The 27,368-nt window shown below is 35.7% G+C and overlaps 1 protein-coding gene across 19 annotated transcripts in view; it reads left to right on the top strand.

Moving 5' to 3' along the window:
• SKAP2 (src kinase associated phosphoprotein 2) overlaps positions 1-27,368 on the top strand; it is a 207,734-nt gene that overhangs the window by 178,779 nt on the left and 1,587 nt on the right. For 7 of the 19 annotated variants that reach the window (XM_063814137.1, XM_519007.8, XM_063814138.1 and 4 more), the window contains 3 exons: positions 246-358; positions 14,993-15,094; positions 15,529-18,106. In XM_063814137.1, coding sequence (XP_063670207.1) covers positions 246-358; positions 14,993-15,085 — 206 coding nt within the window. In that variant the 3' untranslated portion in view covers positions 15,086-15,094; positions 15,529-18,106. Of the gene's footprint in view, positions 1-245; positions 359-2,255; positions 3,398-14,992; positions 15,095-15,466; positions 18,107-27,368 lie in introns of those variants that run through there. The other 12 variants (XM_009452809.4, XM_063814144.1, XM_063814139.1 and 9 more) reach the window with 4 other exon arrangements.

The raw sequence follows: 27,368 nt of genomic DNA, 5'->3' as shown, positions 1-27,368 counted from the left end.
ATTTTAGATGAAAGGCAGAAAAAGAAAAGCAGAAATTCAAAATCAGATCTTTTTGAAAGCGGTCTTAAGAGGATAGTGAGACGTAGGATTCATGTGAATGTAATAAAGTATTCGTTTACTCAGGACATAATTTTTTTAGACGATTTTGGTGATCTAGGGCATCATTTAATTTCTACTGGTTAATTTTGAAATGAGGAGTTATTACATGAAGGCCCTAATTCATGCTTTCTCTTTCTTCTTCCTAGGGGATAAGAGCACTGATTATGCTAATTTTTACCAGGGATTGTGGGATTGTACTGGAGCTTTTTCTGATGAGTTGTCATTTAAGCGTGGTGATGTGATTTACATTCTTAGCAAGGTAAGAAGATACCCCAAAATGACGTTTGTAAAGAGGGAATACAAAGCTCGATTTTTAATGCATTTGGATTTACAGCGCTAGGGAAGAATGCCAATTGGAATTCTTCTAGGTCCTTGTTAACAATTGGGAGTTCACAATAATTAATTATTTTGTCAAGTGAAATGTAATCAAATTTTAAACACAATCAGATAACAGGATTCAACTTAACAGTGTGTTTACCTATCACTTCAGCCCTTGGCTGACATCCACCTACTGCCTTCTCCAGAAACAATATACTTATGTGAAAGTTAACATTGTAAGGTATTAGATTATTTATTATGTTTTTCTTTCCTCTTCCTTTTTATTCTTCTGTGTGCTTATTCTGATTTTGTCTGCCATTCACTACTGGAAACACTATGTTTATAGAACAAGTTTTTCATCTTTATGTAAATATTTTGGGTGTTCCGGCAATTTAAAAGCAATGCTTTTCTATTCAGACAGGCTTAGGTAATTTTTTAAGTTGTTTAGCATATATATTTGTAAACAAAATGGCAAAGTATAATTCTATAAACCCATCTTCATATATATATATGTATATGTGTGTGTGTATATACATAAATTCTTATGTCTGCTTCTTAAAATACTGGATTATTCAGAATCTTTTTGTCCTTAGATCTAAAAGTCAAGTTTCTTATTGTGATTATACTTTTGGTAATGTATGTGAGCTCCGTTAATTTTCATATTTTAATTTCCCCTATCGTAATATGGGGATTTAAAAATTTCCCTCTGTCTACTTACAAGACTACTTTAGAAACAAATGATGTATGAAAACAGTTGAAATATAAGTAGAAAAATGTTAAATCATAAGTCTAGGAGGTTGATGTGGTTTCTTTCTTGATTAGAGAAATATTTTGGACTTTTCAGAGAGATAGTATGACTTGTTAGAGGCAGAAGACAATTTGGAAAGAAGGCCACATACTGAATTTTAACAGTAGATGGCTGGTGCATAAAATCATAACACAGAGAATCATCGAACGTTAGAGTGATGAGTCTCAATGATGATAATCTAATTCTTGGTTTTATAGATAAAGGAACTTGGGTCAAGAAAATGCCAGAGTCATGATTTGAGCTGTGTCTTGACTCCCAGACCAGTGCTTTTCCCTTTGTTTTCTTTCCTGTGCTCCTTCTTTCCTTCCTTCCTTCCTTCCTTCCATCCATCCATCCATCATAAAGCACCTGCAGTGTGCCAGGACCCACTCTGACAACTGTGATAAAATAAAGCCAACTGTGATAATTGCTAGTTAGGGTGCCCAAAGCTAAGGCTGGTCACTTATTTCTCTCCGTCTTCTGCTCATTAGCATGGGTTTTTGTTACTGTTGTTCCCAGAAAGATGTTTTAAGTTCTTGGACGCTATAGATAGTCACATCACAACTCTTGATTAAGCCTGTTATTAAGCATTAAATTGTCCTGAGTTAAGATAACAGCTTTTTGGTTAACTACTTAATAAAGAAATCAAACTGATTAGTTTCAGCTCCTGTCAAGAAACTTTCTTGGAATCATTCCTAAATTTATATAGCTCACAGTCTTTTTAAAACCAATTTAGCTGCAATTGTGTATAAAACTAAAACGTTGATTAGATTTCACTTGCAAGTTCAGATTATAGGAGTGAGTGGCATATAGCCATTATACTCCTTTTGTAAATATGAAATTTATAAAGCCCATGTGGATCTATTTGTAAAACCCTCTTTATGAATCAGGTTGTCTTTGTTGCTGAAAGCCTGAGTAGAGCACCGGCTTCCAGAACTGGCTGTGAAACAAGCCACCATAGGCATCTCTTGTTTCTACTGTTGCCTCAGGAAATAATTTTCAGTTAACATGAAATTAAAAGTATAATCATAGGTGTGTATCATACTTTTAGGATTCCGAAGGAGGCAGTTCCTGTTTTGTGGAGACTAATTTTATTTGTGAAGCCTGATTAGAGAACAAAGGTTAAAGGTGTTCCAGCCCATGGGAAGCACATACTTCCATCTAACATTTTTAAATGCTATTATTTGGGAGAGAGCTGATCGAAAGTACTTCCTCTGCCAGTGTTTTGCAAGGCTTGAAGTTTCACCATCATGATCATATTTATTAAGGGCCTTCTAGAGATGTGTAATTTACCTGGGGTTCATTTTGGAGTTTGAAAAAAGAGCCAAGAAAGAAGACCCTGTTAGCCAGCATGTTATTACCTTTGGCTGAATAAGGTTCAGTGTTCATCGTTACTCAGCTGTGGACCTAGTGGAATCAACCTGGTAAATCTTGGTGAGGATAAAAAGGAGAAGACATTTAGCTTTCCTTGATGAGATTTGGACATATTCTGGGCTATTGATGGGTGTCTTGGCTGCGAGTAGACAGGTTGCTTTGGGTTGAGTATATGTTTGTCTTTGAAGACTTACTTCCTTACCTTCCTTCGGACAAATTCAGCTAGGAATCTCTTGAGACTTTCTAGTAGTCTTTATTGACTTGGCCTTCCAGTTTTATTGAAACTTTGGCAAACTCAGACTGTAAGTTAATACCATAAATTCATTTAATATGTGAATAACTGCAATTTTGAATGCTTGATATTATTACAAATTAAGTACAATTAGTATAGAAACCACTAGCATTTTTAGGTGCCTTGCAGTGTGTTTAATTGAGTTTCTCAGAGTTATATTAAGATTTTGTGGTGATGGGATGAAATTTTACCTTTCTGTTTTTTTTTTTTTACGCCATCTAGTGGCTCAGAATGAGTGGTGCAGGTAATTGCAGCTGTTGTACACAATCAAAATGGTGTCATAAATTCAACTTTAAATCCAGCTATGGGTTATTACTTTCCTATTCCATGTCAATAAAATATTAGCATTAATCATGAAAAACTTTGTTCATCATTCTGAATTAAATATAGAAATTGTATATATAAGGAAGAATACATTTTAAGGATTCTAAAATAGTATTTGTAGAGATACAGGAAATGTGTACTTTGTAAAGAAATTAATGCCATGACTTGTCTATTAATAATAAAGAAGACCATTTAAAAGATTTTAAAGATATGCAGCTTTCTTTTAGTAATGGACTCATTTATAATTTGAAATACCAAATTATCACTGTTTGATTTACCTTCTAGAAGTTTGTCAGTTCTGAAAATATTCTTTAAAAAGGCAACATAAAATAGTTTAAGAAAAGATGCATACTTTCAATATAAATAAACATTTAGACAAAACAAGAAATAAGATCCCATGCATTATAATGAAGAGTGTTTTAATTTTGTTTTTTGTTTGTTTGTTTGTTTTGAGATGGAGTCTCACTCTGTTGCCCAGGCTGGAGTGCAATGGCACGATCTCGGCTCACCGTAACCGCTGCCTCCCAGGTTTAAGCGATTCTCCTGCCTCAGCCTCCCAAGTAGCTGAGAGGGTGCCACCACACCCAGCTAATTTTTGCATTTTTAGTAGAGATGGGGTTTCACTGTTCTCTGGTCAGGCTGGTCTCGAACTCCTGACCTCAGGTGATCTGCCCGCCTCGGCCTCCCAAAGTGCTGGGATTACAGGCATGAGCCACTGCACCCGGCAAGTGTTTTAATTTTGTAAATGTAATGGCAGAAAAACATTTAACTAGCTTGGGGATTAGGTTGTTTTCATTTAAAAATCACTACAGAAATATAGTTTTATTTAAAAATTCAATATATTATTTTCCGTTTTGCAAGAAAGCCTTGATGGAATGTTAGCTGTGCTCAGTCAACCTGGGGGTGATTTATTTATTTTAGGCCTCTTTTGAAAGTTATACAAATCTAAGCCTTTATTTTTTATTTTTCTTCTGGTGCAAATCAAATGTTGCAATAAAGAAAGAAGAGTAGGCAGATACTGTGCCCTTCCTCCTTCCCTTTTTAACATTTTCCAATTAGCAGCTATCATGTGACCCCTGGCTGAGATAGCCCCTCCTTCAAAGTGTCCAGCATTTCCTTAGGTTTCACCTTTGAACCTCACTAATAATAAATCTAAACACCGCCTGCCTTAAAAGGCAAGCCAGTACTTTTTGCTTTATACTTCTATTCACATAGGGTTGCTGCTGTTTTTTTATGTGTTAAAATTAAAAGCTTCAGTAGTTCAGTGGAGATTTGGAAATCTCTTTTTTCTCTTAAAAAATGGATCAAATTTATAAAGACTGATGAAAGCAGAATTTGTGATTTTAATGACAGTTGCATTGTTAGTGAATTAACAATTGGTTTCAGATTCATTTGATGGGGGGAAAATCATATTTGAGATAGAAAACCTGTATTTCCTTAAGAAATTGGGTTGTTTAAAATAATGCTAAATATTTTTGTTAGTTTTCATTTCATTTTTATTACCACTAAATAAAACAGGAACATAATATTATAGCTAATAGTATTTTCCTAGAACCATGTTTGTGAAATTTTATCATTTTAATAGCAGGATCCAGATTATACAGCAATAGGTATATTCTGAGGTCCCAAATGCCTTTTTGGTTATGTTATTCTATCTTGCTCTTCTGGATTTCTATCCTCTATTAGTTTATCTTTCAATCTGTACTCATCATTAATTTGCAAACCACATTGTTATACTTACTTTTAAAGCAATAAATTATTTTTAGAGATTTAATAACAGACAAGCTATACTTCAGAAAAGAGGCACAGTACTTTGATATTAAAAGAAAAATGAGAGTTAAGAATTCTGGAATATTTTATCTAGTCTAGGGCATATGCGACTAGCTTTGCAGCCTTTGAGAAACTTTTTATTAAGTCAAACACAGGAAATGTAGGTGAAGACTGTGGTCACCAATATAAAATAAAAGGGTACTTTTTGGTGTATATTGGTTGGAGTTTCAAGCAGTACCTCCCTTTATATCTGTTTGGTTGACTTTTTCCAGTGATTGGTGAATTGTGACTGTCATTGACCATTTGCTTCTCATTGTAAGAATGTAAAGGTTAAGTTACTATGGCTTTTTTTGGCTTCAAACCTATGTTAATAAATGAAATGAAAGTCTTGTTGAGCTTTATTGGCAGAGGGAAATAAGTTACTTTTTAGCTGTCTTAGTTTTTCATTTGTAACCGTATGACCCAGTATGCCACAAATAGCGTGGCCAACTGCTGCAGAGTAACTAGGATATCTGAATGTGGGACATGCATTGTTGACACTAAGCTAGCTCCAAAATGTTATATTTTATAGCCTTTTGATAAGAAGAAGTGTTTGTATTTGTGCTTGCATTTGTTTGCTCCGATGACATTTAGTTTGTATGCTGTCAGTATGGATGTATGGTCTAGATAGAGTACAGTGGAAGCATTAACCAGGCCAACCTGCTATTTAGTACCCATCTCCTCCTAGGAGTGAAAAGCAGTTTATGGACACAACACCATGTCAGAAAATGTTCTAGTTCTACTCATAGGACTCCTCTTGTTATCTGTTTGTGAACAATATGCTTAAGTACTTCCCTACTTTCTCTTACATAAATTGGAGGAAACATTCCAGAAAAATGTTGGCAGATGAAAGCAAAAGGTGCTTATAGGAGGCAGGCTGGCAGCTGCAGCCCTTGCAATGGCCTGACAGGTAGAGGAAAAGCCAGAAGGCAGTGTCAGAGAGGCAAGGTGAGCAGAGGTGGCAGTGGAGGGGGCTGCTTTGGAAAGGAGCCCACCTGTAAGGCCTATGTGATTTACTTCAGCATGAATAACTAAGAGTTTGGCAGCAGCAAAACAAAACCTTAAAGAAAAGCACTACGTTGATATTTTTTTTAATTCTCAGTTGAACAATTCATGATTTCAGCCTGGAAAATGAGGAACTCCCTCAGTGTGTATAGCGTACTTTCACTCTTTTGTGATGTCTTCTTCCTCATCCCTTTAGAACATGGAGCTAGGTATTCCAGGGAAATCATTAGGCATAGAGACTAGAGATAGACTACTGATTAAGAAAAGTTTTAGAGTCGATATTTAGTAAATTATAGATAAGTGACAGATGTTCATTGAGTATTCAGCTATCAAGGAACAACCAGCATGCCAGGTATTGTGGCTCACTCCTGTAATCCCAGCACTTTGGGAGGCCGAGGCAGAAGGATCACTTGAAGTCAGGAGTTCGAGACCAACCTGGCCAACATGGTGAAACCCCGTCTCTACTAAAAATAGAAAAATTACCTGGGCGTGGTGGTGCACACCTGTAGTCCCAGCTACTTGGGAAGCTGAGGCAGGAGAATCACTTGAACCCGGGAAGTAGAGGTTGCAGTGAGCTGAGATCGTACCACTGCACTCCAGCCTGGGTGACAGAGCATGACTTCATCTCAAAAAAAAAAAAAAAAAAAAAGAACAACCAGTTAAAATTGTAATAAAATGTTATATTCCTCAAATACTTGTTCTCTTTGGGAGAAGATAAGATTCTCTTTGGAAGAGCAGGGTGGAGACCTGCTCATAATAATCAGATTGCCTTATACTGCGTCCCAAAGTACTCTGTTTTTTTGTTGTTGCCATAATACTTTGCTATACCAATTAGTGGGCAGGGAGTGGGGGAGGGAATGAAAAAGTGTTTATTGAGCATTTACAATGTCCTGTTCTAGGTACTTAATATGCTTTCACACATATAATCAATATAATAACCCTGTGAAGTAGATGATGTTATAATTTTACAGATTAGGAAACTGATGTGCAGTAAGGTTATTATGGAAATTATCTGAGGATACGCAGCTATTAAGTGCCTTCTCCAGGTATCAATACAGGTCTGACCCTAAAGCCTTTTCTCTTTCTACTTTGCTACAGTTAAGTGGGACTTGATTAGGACTTTAACTTTTCTTCTATATCAGAGGTTAATTGTAATTATCACGTCCCAGTTCTAAACAACAGCGAACCATGTTATTGACAGTATCTTTTACATAATTAAATCTTGTATAGATGGTCAAAATTATTTCATTTTCTAATCAACAAATATTTGGTGAACACTCATGCAAAGTACTATTTTGAGCAGGATCCAGAAAAGCCACAAACTGTTATTCAAGGAGACTGCAATTAAGTCGAAGAGAAGACCAATGCATAAAATAGATAATAGCAATAAAACACAATGTAGGGTATCAGTGTTGTAGTCCTGGAGAATCCCAGAAGAAAGGGAAGTCAGTAAATACTGGAGTAAGTAAGTAATGAAAGATTCATAGGAAATGGAACTTGAACAGGAACTTTATGTATAAATGGAGTTTATTCATTTAACAAATATGAATGCTTATTTTCTTTGCCTATTACATATAAAACCTAGAAGAACGGCTGTGCTATGGAAGGGGGTGGATGGCTATATTGATGAAAGGGGAGCATAGAGCCAATAGACATCAGTCATTCAGGATCACTTCTTCTTCTTTTTTTTTTTTTTTATTGAGACAGAGTCTTGCTCTGTCACCCAGGCTGGGGTGCAGTGATGCAATCTCAGCTCACTGCAACCTCTGCCTCCCGGGTTCAAGCATTTCTCCTGCCTCAGCCTCCCAAGTAGCTGGGATTACAGGCTCCTGCCACCATGCCCGGCTAATTTTTTGTATTTTTAGTAGACATAGGGTTTCACCATGTTGGTCAGGCTGGTCTTGAACTCCTGACTTCAGGTGATCCTCCCGCCTCGGCCTCCCAAAGTGCTGGGATTACAGGCATGAGCCATCACTTCTCTTTCCTTACCTTGGAGAATGGTAGGCAGCCAGAGAAACCCTGTGAGAAACCAAATCAACCTGATGTTTCCAAGCTAGTTTTTCTACAGCAGCTTACACCACTTTTCCCTTATCTTCGCCTGTACCTTGTGTGTTAACCACACTCTCAACTACTTACTCTTCACTGAACACAGCACATTCTTTTATCTCTGCAGGCCTTCACGCCTGCCATGTATTGCTCCTTTCATTATTCCTTCTGGAGTCTCAGCCCAGCTGTCACTTTCTATGTAAAGCCTCTCGGATCCTGCTGTAGGATTAGTTGCTTCTCTTTTTACAAACTTTTTCCCTCTCTTACCTAACATTCAATATAATGATTACCTGTTTCTCTGGCTTTCTGTCTAAACTTTGAACTTCTTGAGGTAGACACTGTGTCTTAAATATTTTTGTATCCCAATATGTTAACAGTATGGCAGATAGATGTTTACTATGCTTCTACCAAAATACAGTTAACAACAGGAAATAATCCTGACTTCTTAAAAGAACTTAGAATGATAGGATCATAGAGTGAGGGGGACCTTAGTGCTAGCCCTTCACTTTATAGGTAAAGAAATCGAGGCTCAACATAATAAGGGAAAAAGAAATAAAAGCCCAAAGGAAAAATGGACCACTCCTATAGAGACCTCCAAAGACAATGGTGTTTCTGAGGTTGTACTTCCACCTTGGCCCTGAACTTCTTGGCAGCCAAACCAAAAAAGGGAGAGATGGGAGCTAGTAATTTCTTTTAATCATAAAGGAAGGATCTTGGCTTTTCCCAGCACTGGCTACTTAAATATTCTTACATGAATTTCTAGAATCTGCCCTGAATATCTGGCCTCAACAACTTTATATAAATAAGTGCATAAGTGGCAGGTATTGGCCTCAACAGAAACTTTTCCTAGTAAATATAATAAAAGATTTTATAAAGGGAATTCTGTGAGGGTCCAAATGTATAATAATTAGACTTATTGATATATATTAAGTACCTAAGTGCACTGTTGTAGAGTCTGAATGAAGAATATAAATATAAACAAAAAAATCATCCCTAAAGAAACTTTGGGATCGCCCAAAGTCACAAATCTAGTTAGCAACAGAGCTAGGATGAGACTGTATCTTCTGAGAAGATAAGGAGCTGAAAAAACCAGGAGATTTTCCATTCTACCTGTCATACTATTTTTTGCCTTTGCAAAATTCTGTCTTAACTTCTTTCAGTGCTTACAAGTAAGTTAAACTGAATTCATTTTTTCCAAGAACTGGAATTAGTTGGTCCCTGTTCCAATGTGGACAAATACCTTCTTTCTGCACATGGGATTTAAGCTTTTTAGACAAGGCACATCCCATGTAGTACATTTGAAAACATGGTGGCAACAGCCTGCCACAGGTGGGAACAGCATGCTCCTTCAGATCGCCCACTCAGCTACATGTGAATGCTTCAGAACAAATGCTTGTTTCATCACTACTACAATTCTTTAACTATGCCTAATATACACAAAAGAAAATATATTACTATTGGAAATTACATTTCTTAAGAAAATATTTAGGATAGTCAACTGGTGCATCATCCAAAATGAAGACTTAGTCTATTTAATCATCTAGTACCTATTTATGGAACATCTTTTATATCTCCTGCAGTGGGAGGCATACAGATTAAGTGTAAGTCCTTCCTCTGATCTTAATGAGTTTGTACTTTATTTTAGTTGAAGGAATAAAACTAATGTACGTAAAATCTACTGAGGAATAAATGCTTAGCTTGAAATGAGAGATATAAATATGGATTAGCTAATTCAGAGAAAAAATCATGACAGCTGAGTCAGGTCTTAGTCATTGGACAGGATTTGGCTGAGGGAGAGGAGATGTCTCTGGGAAGGAAGCACTACATACAGAGGTAGAATGAGTGTAGTGTGGCAGGTTGTATTGTGCCAGCTAGAACAGTGACAGGAAAAGGTTGCCAGCAGGGTGGGAACAAGCTAAAGTCTACAGTTAATGCAGTGGAGAGTTAGTGTAAGTTTTTGAGCAGCAGGGTAAACTGATGAAAAGAGTTCCTGGGAAGAACAGAGAGGCACCATTGATAATGCAGTAATCCAGGGCAAGGTGATGAAGGCCTGAATTAGTGGTGCCAGTGAGAATAAAGTGGAATGGGTGAACCTGAGAACAGTTAATAGAGTCATGTAGGTAAAATACCATACACTGAATACCAAAGTCACTTTCTACTGAGCATGACATGATCTTCTTTGCCTAACATTATCTGCGAATCACCAGTCTGAATGTCAGGTTTTACTCTATGGTATTGTAACTGTCAACTTTGTAGAAATTGGAATTAACTATAGCATGACTCAGGGATATAAACTAAAATTTCTTATGAGAATTCTTACTGTCAGCTTCCTTGTTTTTGTCTCTCTTGCTTTAAAAATGGAGTATACAATGCAAGGAGGAAAAACAGTAATTCTTTGAATTAGAGGAACTCAAAGTCACACCTGCAAAGTAAATTGCAAAGTAGTGAGATTGATCTCCGTACACCACTAGAGAACTTAGTGTCTTCAATCAGGTTCCTGAATGGTGGTGCTCAAACATCATGGAGGTCTTTAGAGATTGTGTCAGTTTCCTCATTTAACAGGTTAGGAATCTAAGATTCAAGTAGTTAATGTATAGATAGTAATAGTAAAACGCCGAGGTTGTACAGTTCCTGTTGTGCATTTATAAAGATAACCTTTTGAAACGATGAATGTATGAGAAATGAGAGGATTCTTACAAAGTTTCTAATCAGAGTTAATAAAAAAGAGACTAAAGAGGTAGCCTTGATGAAAGTATTTATACACTTTAAATAGGTATCTAGTTTTCATAGTATTACAGTGTTTGTGAATAAAGATATCACAATGAAGAATACTTGGAAAACAACAGTCAAGTCCATTGGTTCTTAAACTTGCTGTATTTTATGTTTTGTGAATAAAATTACTTTCATTTTCACAAAAGGCTGGTGTGTTTTGAAGCACAGATATATGTTTGGAAAAGGACACAAATTTTTTTTAACATTGCAAACACCTGTTGCTTTCAAACACATCGGTAACTAATTTCTGAAAGGGTTAGTACATTATTAAATCTTTTAATGTTTCAGGTTTCTGTTAAGTCAGCATTCTTTTACCATATCATTCGCAGAAAGCAGATTAACATACTCGATAAATGACAGTCATGGTGCTGAAAAAGATTTAAGTAAATGTTGGGGCCTTATTTAAGTGTAAAATAATATTCCAGCAGAGAAAGAAGATTTAGTTAATGAGTAAATATTACTATTATGTTGGATAAAGTCTCTGTTTCACTTTATTATAACTAGTCCTTTTTCCTGCCTTCTTACCCAGTCACTCTTACTGCTCAATAAATATTAATTGGGGACTAAAGTTTCAACTACAAAATAAAACAAATAAAATGACTATAATGGTATGAAAATTGAAAACATGGGAGTTAGATCACAAGCATTCACTACCGCCTTACTATTATTTTCTCGGTACTGGGCAAGTTTGGCTTTTTTTTGCTTCTTTGATTGCCACACTACATTTTGCCTTGAAGCCATCCATTTTGCAGATATTGAATTTCTTTTGAGTACTATTTTTATACAATAAGCATCACTACACCTCTGGATCTTGATAGCATTACTGCAGGAGGAGAAACCAGCTTTGTGTTAGTAATTACCTAACATTGTCAGAAGCTGACTGCAGGCCTCTTTCTAGTGATAACAGAATAACCGCATAATGTAGCTTTATAGCACATGATTAATAGAAAATAATTACACGTCCTACAAAGGGATGCAATATTTCTTATAAATTGACTAGAATGGTTTCCTGTAGATTAAAGGACTCTTCATTATTTTATCAGTCCTCCTGAAGTACAGTCACTTGCCTATGTTAGCATTTCAGCTGATGTTAAGAGCTGAATAGGTGAAGGATACCAGATGGCAGACCTCCTTGTACCTGAAACCTTGTGTTCCATAAAGATTACATGATGGCTTCCTAACATTTCAAAGATTTAGACAACAGCCTGGTATGGATTGTCTATTTTTTGTTTGCTAAGAAGATAAAGTTTGAGAGTTTTCCTTTTTGTTTGTTAAATGATCCACTTGTGACTTTATAGAACAATACTATAATTAGTTTGTGGACTGCAAAACAACATTGTATCAGTTGCATTATTTTCCACTGTAAGTAATATATCATTTGTAATCACATTTGTTTGGGGGTGGAAAAGAGGAAAGGCATAGACAGGCAGATTTTCTTTTTCAGAAGGAAACCTTGTACAATATTGAATGTTCAGGCCAAAGTTTAGAATACTGTACTCCAAGAAGCATTTTCATTCCAATTTATAGGCTGCAAATGGTTTAACTGGGATTCATGTTGCTCAGGAGGCTCATACAGAGAATAGTAATGATAAAAGTAAAAAGCTCCTGTATTTGCAGTCTTGTCAACACTCTAATGGCTGCAGTGTAAATCCATAAATTTGCCTCCTGTATTTTTACCTCACTATATTTGATCATAATGCATTAATTTCAAACAGGAATATAATTTGCAATTCTTTACAAATATAAGGTAATATTCTGGTTTTTAGTTTTACCTTTTCTGATTTAAATCTGATATTTTAGAGTATTTTTATCAAGTGTATGTTTCCTGTGTTTTTCAATTATTTTAAATTAAGTGAAGCATTTAAGATTATTTTAGTCTAAACCTTTTTTCTCCCTAGAGTATAACTTTTAAGGGATTTGTTTATAGTTGATTAAGCTCCTCCCTGCTGTTTACCACTCTGCTTTCTAGTTAATAAATCTTCCTGTTCTACCATAGCACAGAATTCTCTCAACTGTGAAGTCTGCCCTTGTTGATGTGATTTCTTGGGAACTAATTTCTTAAATTTGGGTGTGAGTAACTTTTTGAAAATGATGACATGCCTTTAGTTGATAGCATAGACTATGACCAAAGTAGAATATTATAAAGTAATAACTTTCTGGCTTGTAATTTGAATCTAAGCATTGACCCCCAGATTGAGGGCCACTCTCTGGAAGCAAGTTTATGCCAATAATATGTCTTCTCACTGAATGTTTTCTATGTCTGTCACTGGGGAGCAGGGGGCTAGTTCCTTTTCTCATTCCAAATAATCAGTTTCAAAAATCTTATATTGGCATTGAATAAGAGCTTTAACACTCAGATCTACCCTGTTAATTATCCATTTTGAAATCTTACAGTAGTCTGTGGAACGTTAAGTACGTGTGTTTTTTTAAGCATTAGGCTTTAATTGTATTCATTGCCTTAAAAATAGAAAAGGGCAGTTTTATTAGGTACCTATTAAGATATAATCGTTGCTAATCATGACTTTCAGTAAGTTAGTATTTTCTTCTGATAAATATGTCCTACACAGATTATAGCCATCATTGGGTTCTGGGCATCAGAGTATCCTCGTTCCTTAGACAGCTTCGTCCACTAAGTTCACACTATCAATGAACTTTAAAAGTTTAAAACTTAAAATCTTGAGTTTACTGCCTCACAAGCCAGAGCTGTGCCCTCAGTAGAGTAACAATAGCAGGAGTGGTCTTTTCTCCCCTCTCCCCCTCCACTTTGTTCTTCCAATAAACCTAATCCTGATACTGCCCACTGTTTGAAAAAGTGCCTATGGATTTTATCCTATAATCTCTCTATTGATAGACTACATATCAATACATACACGCTAATGTAATGCTACATTTGTATTAAAGAATTGCATAATTTTCCTTTCTGATGGTCAATAGCATACTAATCAATACAAATGTTAAGTCTGTACTAGTATTAACATTCCCTCCCCACATATAACTCAATATACATATGCACATTTATCTATGACTCAGATGCTGGAAAATCATAACCTATTAAATTACTTTTGGGATTGATTTTAAAAATTTATCTTATATGAAAAATTAAATTTGAGCACTACAATGCTTGTGAAGAGTATTGCTTTTGGAAGATATTATTCTTGAAACTTGAAATTCATTTTACTTTGTTTGTATCTCACTACACATAAATAAATTTGAGATAAAAATACATTAGTCAATCTGGCAGACATATGAGACCGGTTATGGAGTATTCACAATGCCTAAAGCAGTGGTGTATCTGTCGAAGGAGGAAAAAGTGGGAGAAAAGGAGGTATGGGTTTGTTTATCTCAGGTTGCAAAGTAAATGCAAAAGTGACTCATCGACCACTCTGTTTTAGAGGTAGATTAATATTTTGCCTTTATAACTTGAGATACTTTTATTTCCTATTGATCTTCCACTATAAGGGTGACTCTAACAGCACCTTTAAATTCCTTCTACCTATTCTTTATCTAAGGTAGTTTATGGTCAATAATAAAGGAATAATAAATGCCTTAGGGAAACTATTTTAAAGGAACCTATTTGTGAATTATTTTTTAAGCAGTTTTTTGGTATTATTAGTGTTTCCGTATTCTCTAATTTATCTGTTAAAGTGTGTATATTAGATTTTCTTAAGAAGGGGCACACATCTATCAACATTCTAAATCATTTTAGGTCATATAAGTTTAAGAAATAAGTAGTTTATTGTAAAAAAAAATTATTTTATCCTTGCTAGATGATAAGCTTCTTGAAGGCCAATATAATAGCTTAAGGATCCTGGCTTTAACCTTCTATAGCCTCTTACACATGAAAGGTATCCCCAGGCTCTGTGGAGAGAGAGAGTGTCCCCGAGAGAAGGCTTCCTGAGGAAGTTTCATTTTCTAGGTTTTCATCATGAGTGATTGTTTCTGTGTTCTGTGCCCAATAATAAACAGGCTTTGTGTTATACCTTAATTTAAATCGTTGCCTAACAGCATTTTAAAGTGTCCAGAAACAAAAAGATGAAAATGTTTACATTTGCAGCTCAAGCTCTTTTAACTTTATAAATAGAAATAACATTTCTAAGAAGTTGCATACAAACGACATTGTACTTACACCAGTCTAAAGGTTAATATTGCATATTGTTTTCAATTAGGAATACAATAGATATGGCTGGTGGGTAGGAGAAATGAAGGGAGCCATTGGCTTGGTGCCTAAAGCCTACATAATGGAGATGTATGATATTTGAGAGTCCTGGGTAAGTACATTTTAATCCAATATTCTGTAATAGCTCATATGTTCTCTTGGTCTCTTCGTTATGAGTCTTTGCCTTTTTAAAAGTCTTTAGAGTTTTCTGATAACACAAAGATTGTGCCCCCAAATCTTTTTTGTTTTGTTTGATCTGGTTTAATTTTTAAAATAAGAATTTTTAAAATAAAAACTTCATGGAATTTACTTTGGAAATGAATAGATTATTTAGAGAAAGTTCTTTTGATAGTAACCAGCTGTTTTCCCAAACTTCCTCCTTTTCAGTAAAATACCACTTTTTATGGCCTTTCTGAAGAGTTGAATTGACAAAATGTTGAGTAAAAATACATTTTTCCTTGGTTAAAAGTGTAATTTTTTTAAGCAGGAAAAATCAAGTTTCAGCTGAATCAAAAATGAAAATGCAGCTTTCCCTTTCTCCTGCAGAAAAGGAAAATTCTTCTGCTTGTCTGCAAATGCTTTGGATTTAGAAGCGTCATGAAAGCACGAGTGACAGCTCCTAACCTCTCCTTGTTTTATTAAACATTGCTTATCTTTGACTGTTATTTTATGCAGTCGCTCATTAAAATATTCCTCTGATGTGAAATTAAATGAAGGATATTAATGTAAATTAGATGCAACCAGTAAAGTTATACCTGTTGCTGTTTTGCAAAGAAATAATTATAGTTTTTATTTACCCATTTGATTTGTGTGAAGAATTCATCACTATTTTATACGTAACATATAGTCTACTATAGCATAGTAGGCTACTCTTGCTTCTTCTGGTGTGATTTGTAATGTTTCTTAATCATTGGACATCAATTATTTTTAGAGAGTAATGTATAATTTCATAGCATTTTAAATTTAGTGTATCATGCAGTTTTTTTGGTAGATGCTGAAGAATGTGGTTGCTAACCAAAGAATGCTAAAGAATGTTCAAACTTTATAGATAACTTTATTGTTATTATTTATTTTCACACATTTAATTCCTATTAAGTACAACCGCAAGAAAGAAAAAATGATGAAGTTGCAAATGGCAGTGTGCTGTCACCTGCAACAGAAGTGCGTACCAGAAGTATGACTCATGCAAAGCATTTTACCGTACAAATATCCTGGTGCGATCATGGGCCTGGCAACATTTTCTACTGTACTTTTGTTTAAATTTAATGAAACAAAAAATTCCTAAGAAATACCATCCTACCACTAACAAAATGGTATAAAGAATCTCCCAGCCAGGCCAACATGGTGAAACCCCGTCTCTACTAAAAATTAGCCAAGTGTGGTAATGTTCACCTGCAGTCCCAGCTACTTGGGAGGCCAAGGCACGAGAATTGCTTGAACAAGGTAGGCAGAGGTTGCAGTGAGCCAAGATCGCGCCACTGCGCTCCAGCCTGGGCGACAGAGTGAGACTCCATCTCAGAAAAAAAAAAAAAAACAAAAAAACAGAATCTCAGTGTATTCTCAAAGTAAAAAGGCATAACCAAGCACTCTCTTATCTTGCCTTATTGCTATGCTATTTACATCCCACTGCAGAACAGCAGATTTGAGGCTTTTCTATATACTTCTCAGAGCACTGAAAAGAAAAGAAGGGTTTGCAGAGGAGAGTGTAGAAATCCCGGTGGTAGCATGTACCAACAGGTGAGTAGAAAGGTAGTGTTAGCCTGACATTTGAGTTATACTCTGTGCTGCCTGAGCAAGATTTGTAGAATCATATAATTACCTTTTCATGTATATTTGAAATCAGAGGTGTTTAAAATACCTATGAGATACCAATGTAGCCTTAACATATGTCAAAACGCATTGCTGGTTAGATAATTATTTGGACTACACATAAACTCCTAATATTGAATCATTACTTATCAGGTATTATCTTTATGGAACTTTTCAATATCTTTGCTTTATAAAGATTCTAAACATGTATCTGAGCTGGTAATATTTTAAAATCTCCATTATTTGTGTAAAACTGTTTATAAGCAGTGTTTGAGAGGGTCTGTTTTACCATTACCCCCTCAATATCATGATCATCCAATCTCAAATGTGAAAAAAAAAAGAAATTTGATTTTAGGGATTGTGAGTAAACAAGTTTATATAGAGAGACATTGTGAAGTTAAAGTTTTCAGAAGTTACATTTGTGCAGTTGTTACCTTTTCCTCATATAGTGTCATTGAAATAGACTGAAATTATCTTGGCAAAAGTTAGACAACCAAAGACGACTTTGGTTTTCAAAACTTGAGCAGCTGAAAAGCAAAAGCCGTTGTTTCCAATGACAATGTAGCCTTTGTGGATTTGGGTTTGTGCTTTGGGTTGAAAAGAAGTTTTTAGTCCTAGGCCAGTAGATGGCAGCAGCTTTTCATTGCAGACAAAACCTCTTGAAACCCCTCCCCCATGGCACAAACTCGCCCATGATGGAAAGCATTTAGATTTCTGCCTCCTTTTACAGTTAATCCAGGAGAGGGAGTCCTTTGCCAACTGATGACCAACAGTTCCAAGCCAGATAGTCTCGTGAACAGTGACAATACAGAAATAAGGTGTTATTTCTGTTCAGATCTCCACCGGCCTTTGTTCTTTTAAAACTTGAATATAGGTGGGAGACATAAGAAAGGAAAGAAAAGACTTAAAACTGGAGTGACAGGACAAATAATCATTACTTTCAATTCATGACTGCTTTATATTCATTTGATGAAATCATTTGTATACAAACCAGGGAGAGTTTTCTTTACACCCTTGACAATATATCACATACTCTTCAAGATCATAATAATATCATTAATATAAATTTAAACAACATGGCTTGTTAGAAAATATGCTAATTGCTATGGTCTCATTATGTTTGCTTAGCTTTTATTTGTTTTTCTGTGAACAGAGAGCTAATTTTTTTCAAAGGTGATTGTAAGTCATATTTTATATAGCATTTTGCTTGATTATTTGCTCTGTACTGAATTTGTACTCTATTGCCATTAGATCTTACAATAATGTTCCACTCTGCAAATTTTTAAGGTTCAAATAAAGTTTAATTGTTTGCAAACTGTTATGATGCTAATAATTCAACAGCCTGCTGTGTTACTAATGAAATTACTTTGTTATGATTAATTTGGAAAATAGTGTGTTGATTGTAGTAATTAAGCACAACAAGGTGAAGTAAATGATTCTAATGCCATCTGGCCGCCAAACTGAATGAAGAAATGAAATAGGGCTGTCATCTGAATTTATTCAAAGAAGTAAGGATAATACAAATGACTTTCATTGCTTTAGGATTTACACTTAACACAGCTCACTCCGTTCTATTTTTGCCACTTTGCTGCATATGACACTTTCTTTCATAGAAAAAGAATGTCATTTAGTCCAGCAATTGTTTTGAATACTTTATTTTATTGTAAGCTGATTATTTTTACTGTGTGCTAATTTAATTACAGATAATTACATAAAGTATTATAGGACCATGGGAAAAAAAATCACTTTTCAACCATGTGTAGGTGAAATCCATATATATGGGGTTTCGTTTTTGTTTCATGTTTTGTTTTGTTTCACTTTTTGCTATCATTACACAACCACTTTGAATATAGCCTTGCACAAAGAGTAGGGCATCCATTCAACTGTTTCTTAAATGTGTACAAAGGCTCACTCTTAGTTCTTATGATTTCTACTTTTTATATAATTTCATGTAATTTCTGCACTCTACTACTTGCTACTTATTCATAGACTGGTACTATCCAGGGTCATAATTTAAAATAGAACTGAACCAGCACTTTGGGAGGCCGAGGCGGGCGGATCACGAGGTCAGGAGATCGAGACCATCCTGGCTAACACGGTGAAACCCCGTCTCTACTAAAAATACAAAAAATTAGCCGGGCGTGGTGGCGGGCGCCTGTAGTCCCAGCTACTCGGGAGGCTGAGGCAGGAGAATGGCGTGAACCCGGGAGGCGGAGCTTGCAGTGAGCCGAGATCGCGCCACTGCACTCCAGCCTGGGCGACAGAGCGAGACTCCGTCTCAAAAAAAAAAAAAAAAAAAAAAATAGAACTGAGTTAGATATTATGAATTCAGATTTGCAGTTCAGCCATTAGAAGAAAATTAACCCTAATATACATGTTGTTTAAAAGCTTGAACTTCATCAGTGAGACTGAGTGAAGCATTGTGAGAATTTTTAAAGTTCTAAATTTCAGATAAATCAGTCATTTGTATTTCATTTGTTGGAGTTATAGACACACACCATATAGAGATCACTTTTGCTTCTCTTGAGTTCAGTAGGTTCATGACTATTGAAAAGCAATCCACATGGTAAAGAAAGAGGTGGTGAAGAGTGGAGATCAAAACATGATCAAGCCATGGAAAACATAGCTTCACTCAAAGGTTGAAAGAATACTTTGTGTGTGTGTGTACACTGTATATATATATAAAATAAAAACATTTGATGAATATGATCTTATTTATAGTAACATACTTAGTATTCAAAAATACAGAGAAACAATAAGTACTACATTGTTAAAATATTATTATACAAGTTTAATATATACTCAAATGCACAACGGTTTATCCTCTGGATTGGGAACAAGAGATTTCTAGACATCTCAGCTTTAGCCAGTTTATTATACGCCTACTGCTTTATAGTTGAGTTCTTCCAGAATATCTGTTAGAACCCCTGATAGCATACTATTTTATGATGAGATAAATACTTTAAAAATTATATGATCACAGTAGCATGGAATGACATTTCATTAATGCTATGTTTGAGGGGCTTTTTCTTGTTTCTGCTAGTAGAATCTATTCTACCATTACTTATACACAAACATATTATTTATTGCCAGCATGGTACACATTATATGGTGTGGATCCAGTAAATATTTGTTAATTAACTGATTTGGCACCCCACAATATCTCAAGACATGAGATTTAAGAAGAAAAGAGCTTGACTAGTAAACCTGGTAGAGAAAATGCCTTTATACAGTTAGTATATCCCATAATACTATCAACAAGTAGATTGGATTTTATTGTTATAACAGAATTGAGTGAGATTGTGAATAATAAGAAAGTTGAGTTGTGGTACATTGTCCTTAGATGTTTCCTTCCTTTCTTCCCTTGTGTTCAGTGTTGTGACCTCAAATAAGAGGCACAGGTGCCTCCTCGGGCAGCTTGGGGCAAGTGATCTACTTTCACTTTCCAGTGAAACATCTCAAATCACTGCTGCCCTGCATTCCACTTGTGTAATATCAGAGAAGCCTTTCCTGCATCTGATCTTGAAAGCATTCTAGCTGTCGCCTTGGGCAGATCAAAAATTTGTGCAAGTAAGTGGGAAGTTTCACAGTTGCTGCCAAATCTAATCATAATTTAGCTTTTGTCCTTTTTGTTAACTTTTACTCCCTGTTTATTTAAAGTTGTATGATTATGTTAACTTGAGTGCTTTGAGTCCCCAAAATGAAAGGAACTGTAAATGCAGAAAGTCGCCTTAGTCATACCACTGCTCAGTTTAGGTCTTCAGTGTTGAGAGAGGGGCTGGAAGTTGAGCAAGCCAAAACACTTGACTATGTGCAAAGGCATGAATATAGAAACTGCTCCCAAAGCCCATCTCTTAAGTACCTTTCTTAATGCTGGAACTTTGGAAGGTGTTTCCCTAGGTTTCTCTCCTCTTTTTTTTTTTTTTTTTTTTCAGTTTTCTTTTTTGTTGTCCATTACTCGGAGAGGCAATATAGCACAGCCCTTGTCTGTTTTCTGTTTATTGGCCTCAACTTTCTAATATAAAAATATCACTCCTGCTAGAGTAAAAGCAGGTGCCATTTTGTAGCTTGAACTGCAATTTACTTCTTGTTTGAGGAAAGTGTCACACAGGTACTCTCAAAGGAGAAAATTAATGACACTAGCGTATGCTGGTTAAAGACAGCTGCTTTCGTGGAGGAGAAAATTCCAACAAATAAGCAGATTCTCATCTACTAACCTCCCCTCCCAGCTCCCATGGGAGTCTATTTAGAAAACCTTGTGTTCTTTATCACATCAAATGTGATGATAACAGTTTAAGTCAGACTAGTAATAGTAATAGCTAACATTTACTGAGTGTTTACTATTTGTCATGCTGTGCACTTTTCATTCAATTCTTATAACAACCCTATGAAGTAAGTTCTGTTATTCATTACCATTTTCCCGATTAGGAAACAGGCTAAATAATTTGTCCCCAAAGCCTTAGGGTAGTGAGTTACCTAACCAAGCCTCACACCAGCCTCCTTGCCCTGAATTGAACACTATTCTGCTGCGCAGTACTGTGATGAATTAAAACCAAATGCTTACTTGGATTCTTTGCATATAATAGGCACACAACAAATGCTTGTTGACCACTGATGAGGTCACCATTTCTAGAAAATAATCTGAAGCATGTGAAAAGAATCATCCAATAATTGACAATTGGATAGCTGAATTTGGCTCACTAGTCAGGAAAGCATACCATGGTTATCATATCAGATCCAAAGCAGCTGATCCGCAATGGAGAAGAAACTTTTATGCAGGAACACTTGACGTTCCAGTCCAGATGAAAATAGGAAGTCAATCAAAGCAGCAGAGTCCAGAGAGGACACCAAGCCAAACCGACCCTTTTCTAAGGACCTTTTCCCATCCTTTCCACCTCCTCCAATGTGAAGCCCAGTAAAGGGACCAGCCAGGGGAGCCTTGAAGAGGACTGCAAATCCAGCTGCTTCTGTCTCAAATAGTTGTTTTTTAGGGATGGGTTTTAATTGATTGGTTTAAAAACATAAAGGATTGTTAACAAACTGTACAATCAGTAAACTTCATTGTAAAACATGTATAATTTTGTAACTGAGTGATGGCAATGTCTGACCTGACTTCTGCTTGTTGAGATATGAATTTGTTTAAGAAGAATTTTTATTGGAATATCTGATACATAAGTACGTACAAGGTCTTATTCCGTGGACACCCAAGCAGTGCCTTGTACTGGACCTCATAAAGACTTCTGTTGTGTTTTTTGAACAAATCCTTTTTAAATATTTTTGTACTTCAGCGATTGGAGGCTGAGGGTTGGGGAGAGTGAAAAGATTAAGAGATAAGTAAGGACTAACATTCACTATTATGGCTCTGGAATTTAACCAGAGAGGTGGTAAAATTGAGCCCTCTCATAGTCTAAAATACACCCTATAGTACTGACTGTCTTATAGCCCAAGAGAAAGGGGTGTACCAAAGTTCTATTTTCAAAGGGTATTTGATTCTGTAGAGTTCTTTGAAATGTTTCCATGCCTACTATTCAGAACATCATGCTTCTGAAGGACAAAGAGTGAATGACTGCATTACCCTGATCTCCAGCTGCCCACCAAGTAGATCTCAGTGGTGTAAAATAACCTGTCCCATCTAGGATACCCTACTAATTCCTAATTCCCAGGTCAAGCGCTTGTGGTCCGTAGTCTCTGTTGCTCCCTGCTTTCATCTCCTTGCGCCACTTTCCTCCTCCTCCTCAGGCTATTCCAAGGAGCTGGAGTCATATGAGCCATGGGATGTTACAATTCTTATCGCTCTACATAGTTCACAATGTCAAGTGTGCCCTCTGCTTTCTGGGAACCCAGCAGAAAAACAAGTTGTGTAACTGTGTGTTTATCCTGTTACAAGCATCCTGAATTGAAAAACCTGAAATGTAGCAATCTTGTGAATGTGTGTTATTATCTCTCTGTTGCTTTGCTTCAGTTGGTCAGCATATTTGCTTTATTCTTTATTATCGTCTCAGGGCTTGCTATTTTTCTTCCTATCTAATTAAATGATTCCATTTTGAATAAATTACATTTAAGTGCCATCCTGTGCAAGGGGTATTTCAAACATAGAATTTGACATAGTCTTTCCCAAGTAGATTCATAGTCTAAATAAGATAGGGCATAAACACAGGGAAGGATAAGGACAGCCCCACATAACCTTACCTTGGTACAGTTCTTAGCAGGTTAAGCCACTAGCAGTGTCCTAAGATATAAAAGGTTCTCTGATTTTGTGATATCTGAACCTTAGGGATTATCTGGGAAACAAACTGGGAATCTTTCCTTATGTATGTATTTTTAAAAATAAACGGGGAGGGAAACGCAAGGGTTTCAGTATTGTTTCAGATGAGAATATTTAAAAAAAAATTACAAAATGCTTGTAGCTCCTGAATTAAGTGTGAGGGGAAGCAAAGAGCTGTGTATATGAATAATGTGAACATCTTTTACAGAGTTGCTACCAGCTATGGTAACATAACTCTGGAAGCTGAGAGTGACCCTACCCCTTTAGGAGTAAGGACTCTTTTCCTTCAGTTGGAGACAGAGTTGTACCAGCAGTATTCAGCTGAAAGTGAGTAGTAGTAAGAACACTGGAATTGGAGTCAACCAAAATTCTAGTTTCACTCTCTAGTGCCTTGTGCCCTAGAATAAGTTTCCTTCCCTGTGGAATACCAGTGGTGCCTGTTCTCTCTGCCCTGTCAGGATTGTGGTTAGGCTCAAGTGAGATTATGTTTAGAAGTGACTTGAAAAATCAACAGTAGCGTCAAACATGGCTTTCCTGCATTTAAAGATATGAGAACTGAAATGAAACAATGATCAAATAATTTCTCCTTCACACCGAAATCTAGCAAGGGAAAAAAATGTTGATACTCAGCATTGGCTGTAATACTACTTGAAATAATTTTAGTGAGCCCTTGGTGTTATTATTTATAACAGAAATTGATGCAAATAATCCTAGAGGAGTTTGAGATTTGATTCTCCTTTAATTTTCAATGCATTTTTTGATCAAGTCATTGACTTCCAAGCTATGGTCAATTTCTGTTAATGGTGATTTTAATCACAGAGATGTTACTTCTGTCTATAAAGTTTCTAAATAAACTTTTCTCATGATATTTAAAACCACCAATCTGCTAATAATAGTCTTTAGGTATATGTTGTTTGTAGTTGGTTGGAGTTAGCAGAGAATTAATTTTTTTAAACTGACATTCTAAGGAAAATTTTTGTGCTGACTTCCTTTGCCCATTATCTAATCCTTTTATGAACTGTTTCTTCCAGATGGGTATCTATGAATGTTTGTGTGTGAATACACACTTTCTAGTTAAAAAACATCAGATGCGTATCTAGGAGTGACACAATTTTATTTTCTCTAATTAGCCTTTAATATAGCACTAATCTTGGCTTGTAGTTTGTGAAAATATGGGGCTAGAAATGAGGGCAAACCAGAACCTCATTACATGTAACCTTAATGCTTTAATGTTATAACTTTAGGCAAAGCTAATAAAAGATGCAAAGGACTCTTAAATAATTTAAATTATCTAAAAAATTGAGCATATTCCTTCAAATAATAATGGCTTTCATGATCTGATTTTTTAAAAATTCATTTTTCATGTGAATTACTTGAAGATATCAAAGTAAGTTTGAGTTTATTTAAGATTATTAAGTATATTTGTTATGCAGAGTCGCTGAAGATTCCATTTTCTAGTCTAGCAATTGTAATCTATAGCGTGATGTAGTACATAATTCTGGTAACATCGGATGATGTCATGGTAGTATAGAGTTAATTCTTAGCACTTCTCTTTAAAATGGTGCTTTGTGATGTGATTCCTTGATTATTTTGAACCGTTAATCAATTCTATCAGCTTAAAAAATAGACACATTGTGTACCTGTTACCACTGGTTTCTAAAATCAAAGTTTCTCTTACCATCTTAACCTTACCAGTTTCAGCTGGGAAACTATTACTTTTATAATGTCTTTATATTATTATCATTACATACTCTTTGATAAAGGAAAACAATGGGACTATACTAAATTGTGGCAACTGTGATTAAAGATAAGTCTGTTTTCTAAACTTTTCCTAAGTGATTATAGTAGATAATTTCAAGCTATAAGTATACCATCCTTTGCTTCTCCTAAAGCTATGATCTATAGCAATAAATACTCTGTATTGATACTACTTAATTTTAATGGATGTATACTGAGGCTGGAAACATATTGTAGCTTAGCATTTAGTGCCTTAATTTTTAAACAGTTTTGAAATTTTAAAAATTGATATAATTGCCTGAATATTTTGTTATTGGACCCGTTTCATGCTAGAAGATTATTCCCATTTCACATCTTTCCTAAAAATTATGTTGTTCACAATGTATTTCTACTGACACTTCATTGCTATTTTTGCATAACTGAAAATCTGTCATTTTCATTTTAGCTCAGTTTGGAAACATGAAAACCGTATCAGAGCAGCGTATTAAAGATTAGTATAGAAACACACAAAAAATGAAAGAGCCACATAGAGATAAATTTAGTCACATTATTCAAGTGTGCCATTTTAATCCATTAATCTGGTTTGAGGCTGCTTAAGAGAAATATTTCTCTCTGAATGAGTTTTTTCTCTTAAAAAAATGTTGAGAAGAGAAGCATCTCATCTAAAACAATTACCATGGGTTTTTTTGTTTTTTGAAGAAAAGGGTAAAGCAAGAGCCGCCCTAATACTCTGCCATAATTTATTCTTAGTCAAAAACAGATTACCATTTACACATTAGGTATTAAAAGCTAGTTATAGTGATTAAAGGTTGTCTTTCTAATGCTATGTATTAAGATACCAATACGACATTTATTTTCAAGCTATTTTGGGGCCACAGGGGAAGTTGTTTTTCTTATGAAGGGAATTCTGTATTTTACTTCATTATTTATAAGTATATATATATTTAAAACTATACACACACACATATAACTGGGAAGGGGAGAATGGGAGCTGGTTGTTTCTTTGAATCCTAATACTGTATGTCTTCTTAATGAACCTGCCGCATTGCCCAGAAAACAGCTCCCTGCAAATAAACATGCTAGAAGTGATTTAGCCACAATGTCCAGACTGTGTAAACATCTCATTATTACAATAAAATTGTCAATAAATTTACATTACTGCTCCCTTTTCAAACGTTAACCAACTTTTTCTTCACTTGATAAAAGGGCATAAATTGTATTTTTATGTGTTGGTGTTTTTGTTTTCATTACACCTCTTGCTGCACTCTAGACAAAAGACCTCAAGCCTTAATGCCCTGAGTTATTCCTGGATGAAGAAAACTCCTACAGTTGTTTATTAATGTAATGTGCTGTGTTCCTTTCACAGTGAGATGGACATGGAGCCCTCACAATCTGATCTTTAGTCACGGCATTTTTAAAAAAGCCATAAAGCCAGTAGTATTGTCGTCACTGCAGCTTTAAGAGAGACACAAAGAATTAAGGCCCTTATAATCCACTATTAGAATGGGAATTTAAGTTACATTAGAAGCAAAAGATAAAACGGCAAAATGCAATAATTTCCTTTAATAAAGATTATGTCCAGTTTTCAGAATTATGATATCATGTTGAACATAATTGTGGAATAAGCCCCCGCCCCACCAACACACGTATTTCTTATATAACTGGTACATTAACATTAGAAAAGCAGAGTGATATTGAATTCTAATGAGGTCTGGCCTATATGCTCTGCTAGGAGAAGAATGAGGATAATTCATTTGTATTCTACAAAGCACTTGGAAATCCACGGGCATCCCTGTGGCTTCAGCACGTGGTGCTGATCATCTGTTCCTACTTGGAGTTGGTGGGGGGGTGGGGGGGTGGGTATTCATTGCTTTGAACAGCATCTGAGCTGGGGAAAATAGTTAACCACTTTCTTGCTAGCTGTTGTTTCCTAATGACTATTTAATATGGTTGCTCTATGCATTTGCATTACCTATTCTCTTCAAGGATCTTAAAAATTGTGATGCCTGTGTTGGTGACAGTGCACCTCTGTAGAAGCCAAACAAAGAAAACGAAGTGAAATTCAGTAGGATAAATGTGTTTTCACCATCCTCAGTAAACATGTCGGTTTTAAGTAAACAATCAGATGACAGTGAGGTATTTGTTCATTAAAAAAAAAAATCTGAAAAATGCTCCATTTGATCTGATACTGGCTGTTTAGGAAAAACTGCATTCATTTGTGAGTCTTGCTGACATTCTGAGAAAACAGCCCATTTTGGAAACTTATATTTAGTAAAACCAAGGAATGAAAGATTTTAGCAAATTGCCACGTAAAATGATCTGCACAAAAAGGCATTGGGGAAGTGAGCTAAGGCCTGTGCCAAACAGATGGCACCCCCTGCTGTGTTTTTGATTGAAAAAGAAAGGTAACATTTGCAGCCACGTCAAAGAGACAGTGATCAGCTAAACAAATTGGTCTCCAAAGTACCCCATCGCTGGAGCAAACCCCGCTGCAGGGTACAAGCGAGGCTGTATTTCAAAATAATGCTATGTTTGCGTCTTTCCTAAGTGAGGGGATATGTCCCCTTTTCATGCG

The sequence above is a fragment of the Pan troglodytes genome, chromosome 6, assembly GCF_028858775.2.
Source record: "Pan troglodytes isolate AG18354 chromosome 6, NHGRI_mPanTro3-v2.0_pri, whole genome shotgun sequence".
In the NCBI taxonomy this organism is placed as follows: domain Eukaryota; kingdom Metazoa; phylum Chordata; class Mammalia; order Primates; family Hominidae; genus Pan; species Pan troglodytes.
The sequence above is the reverse complement of the archived record's forward strand: the minus strand, read 5'-3'. Positions and strand labels throughout refer to the sequence as shown.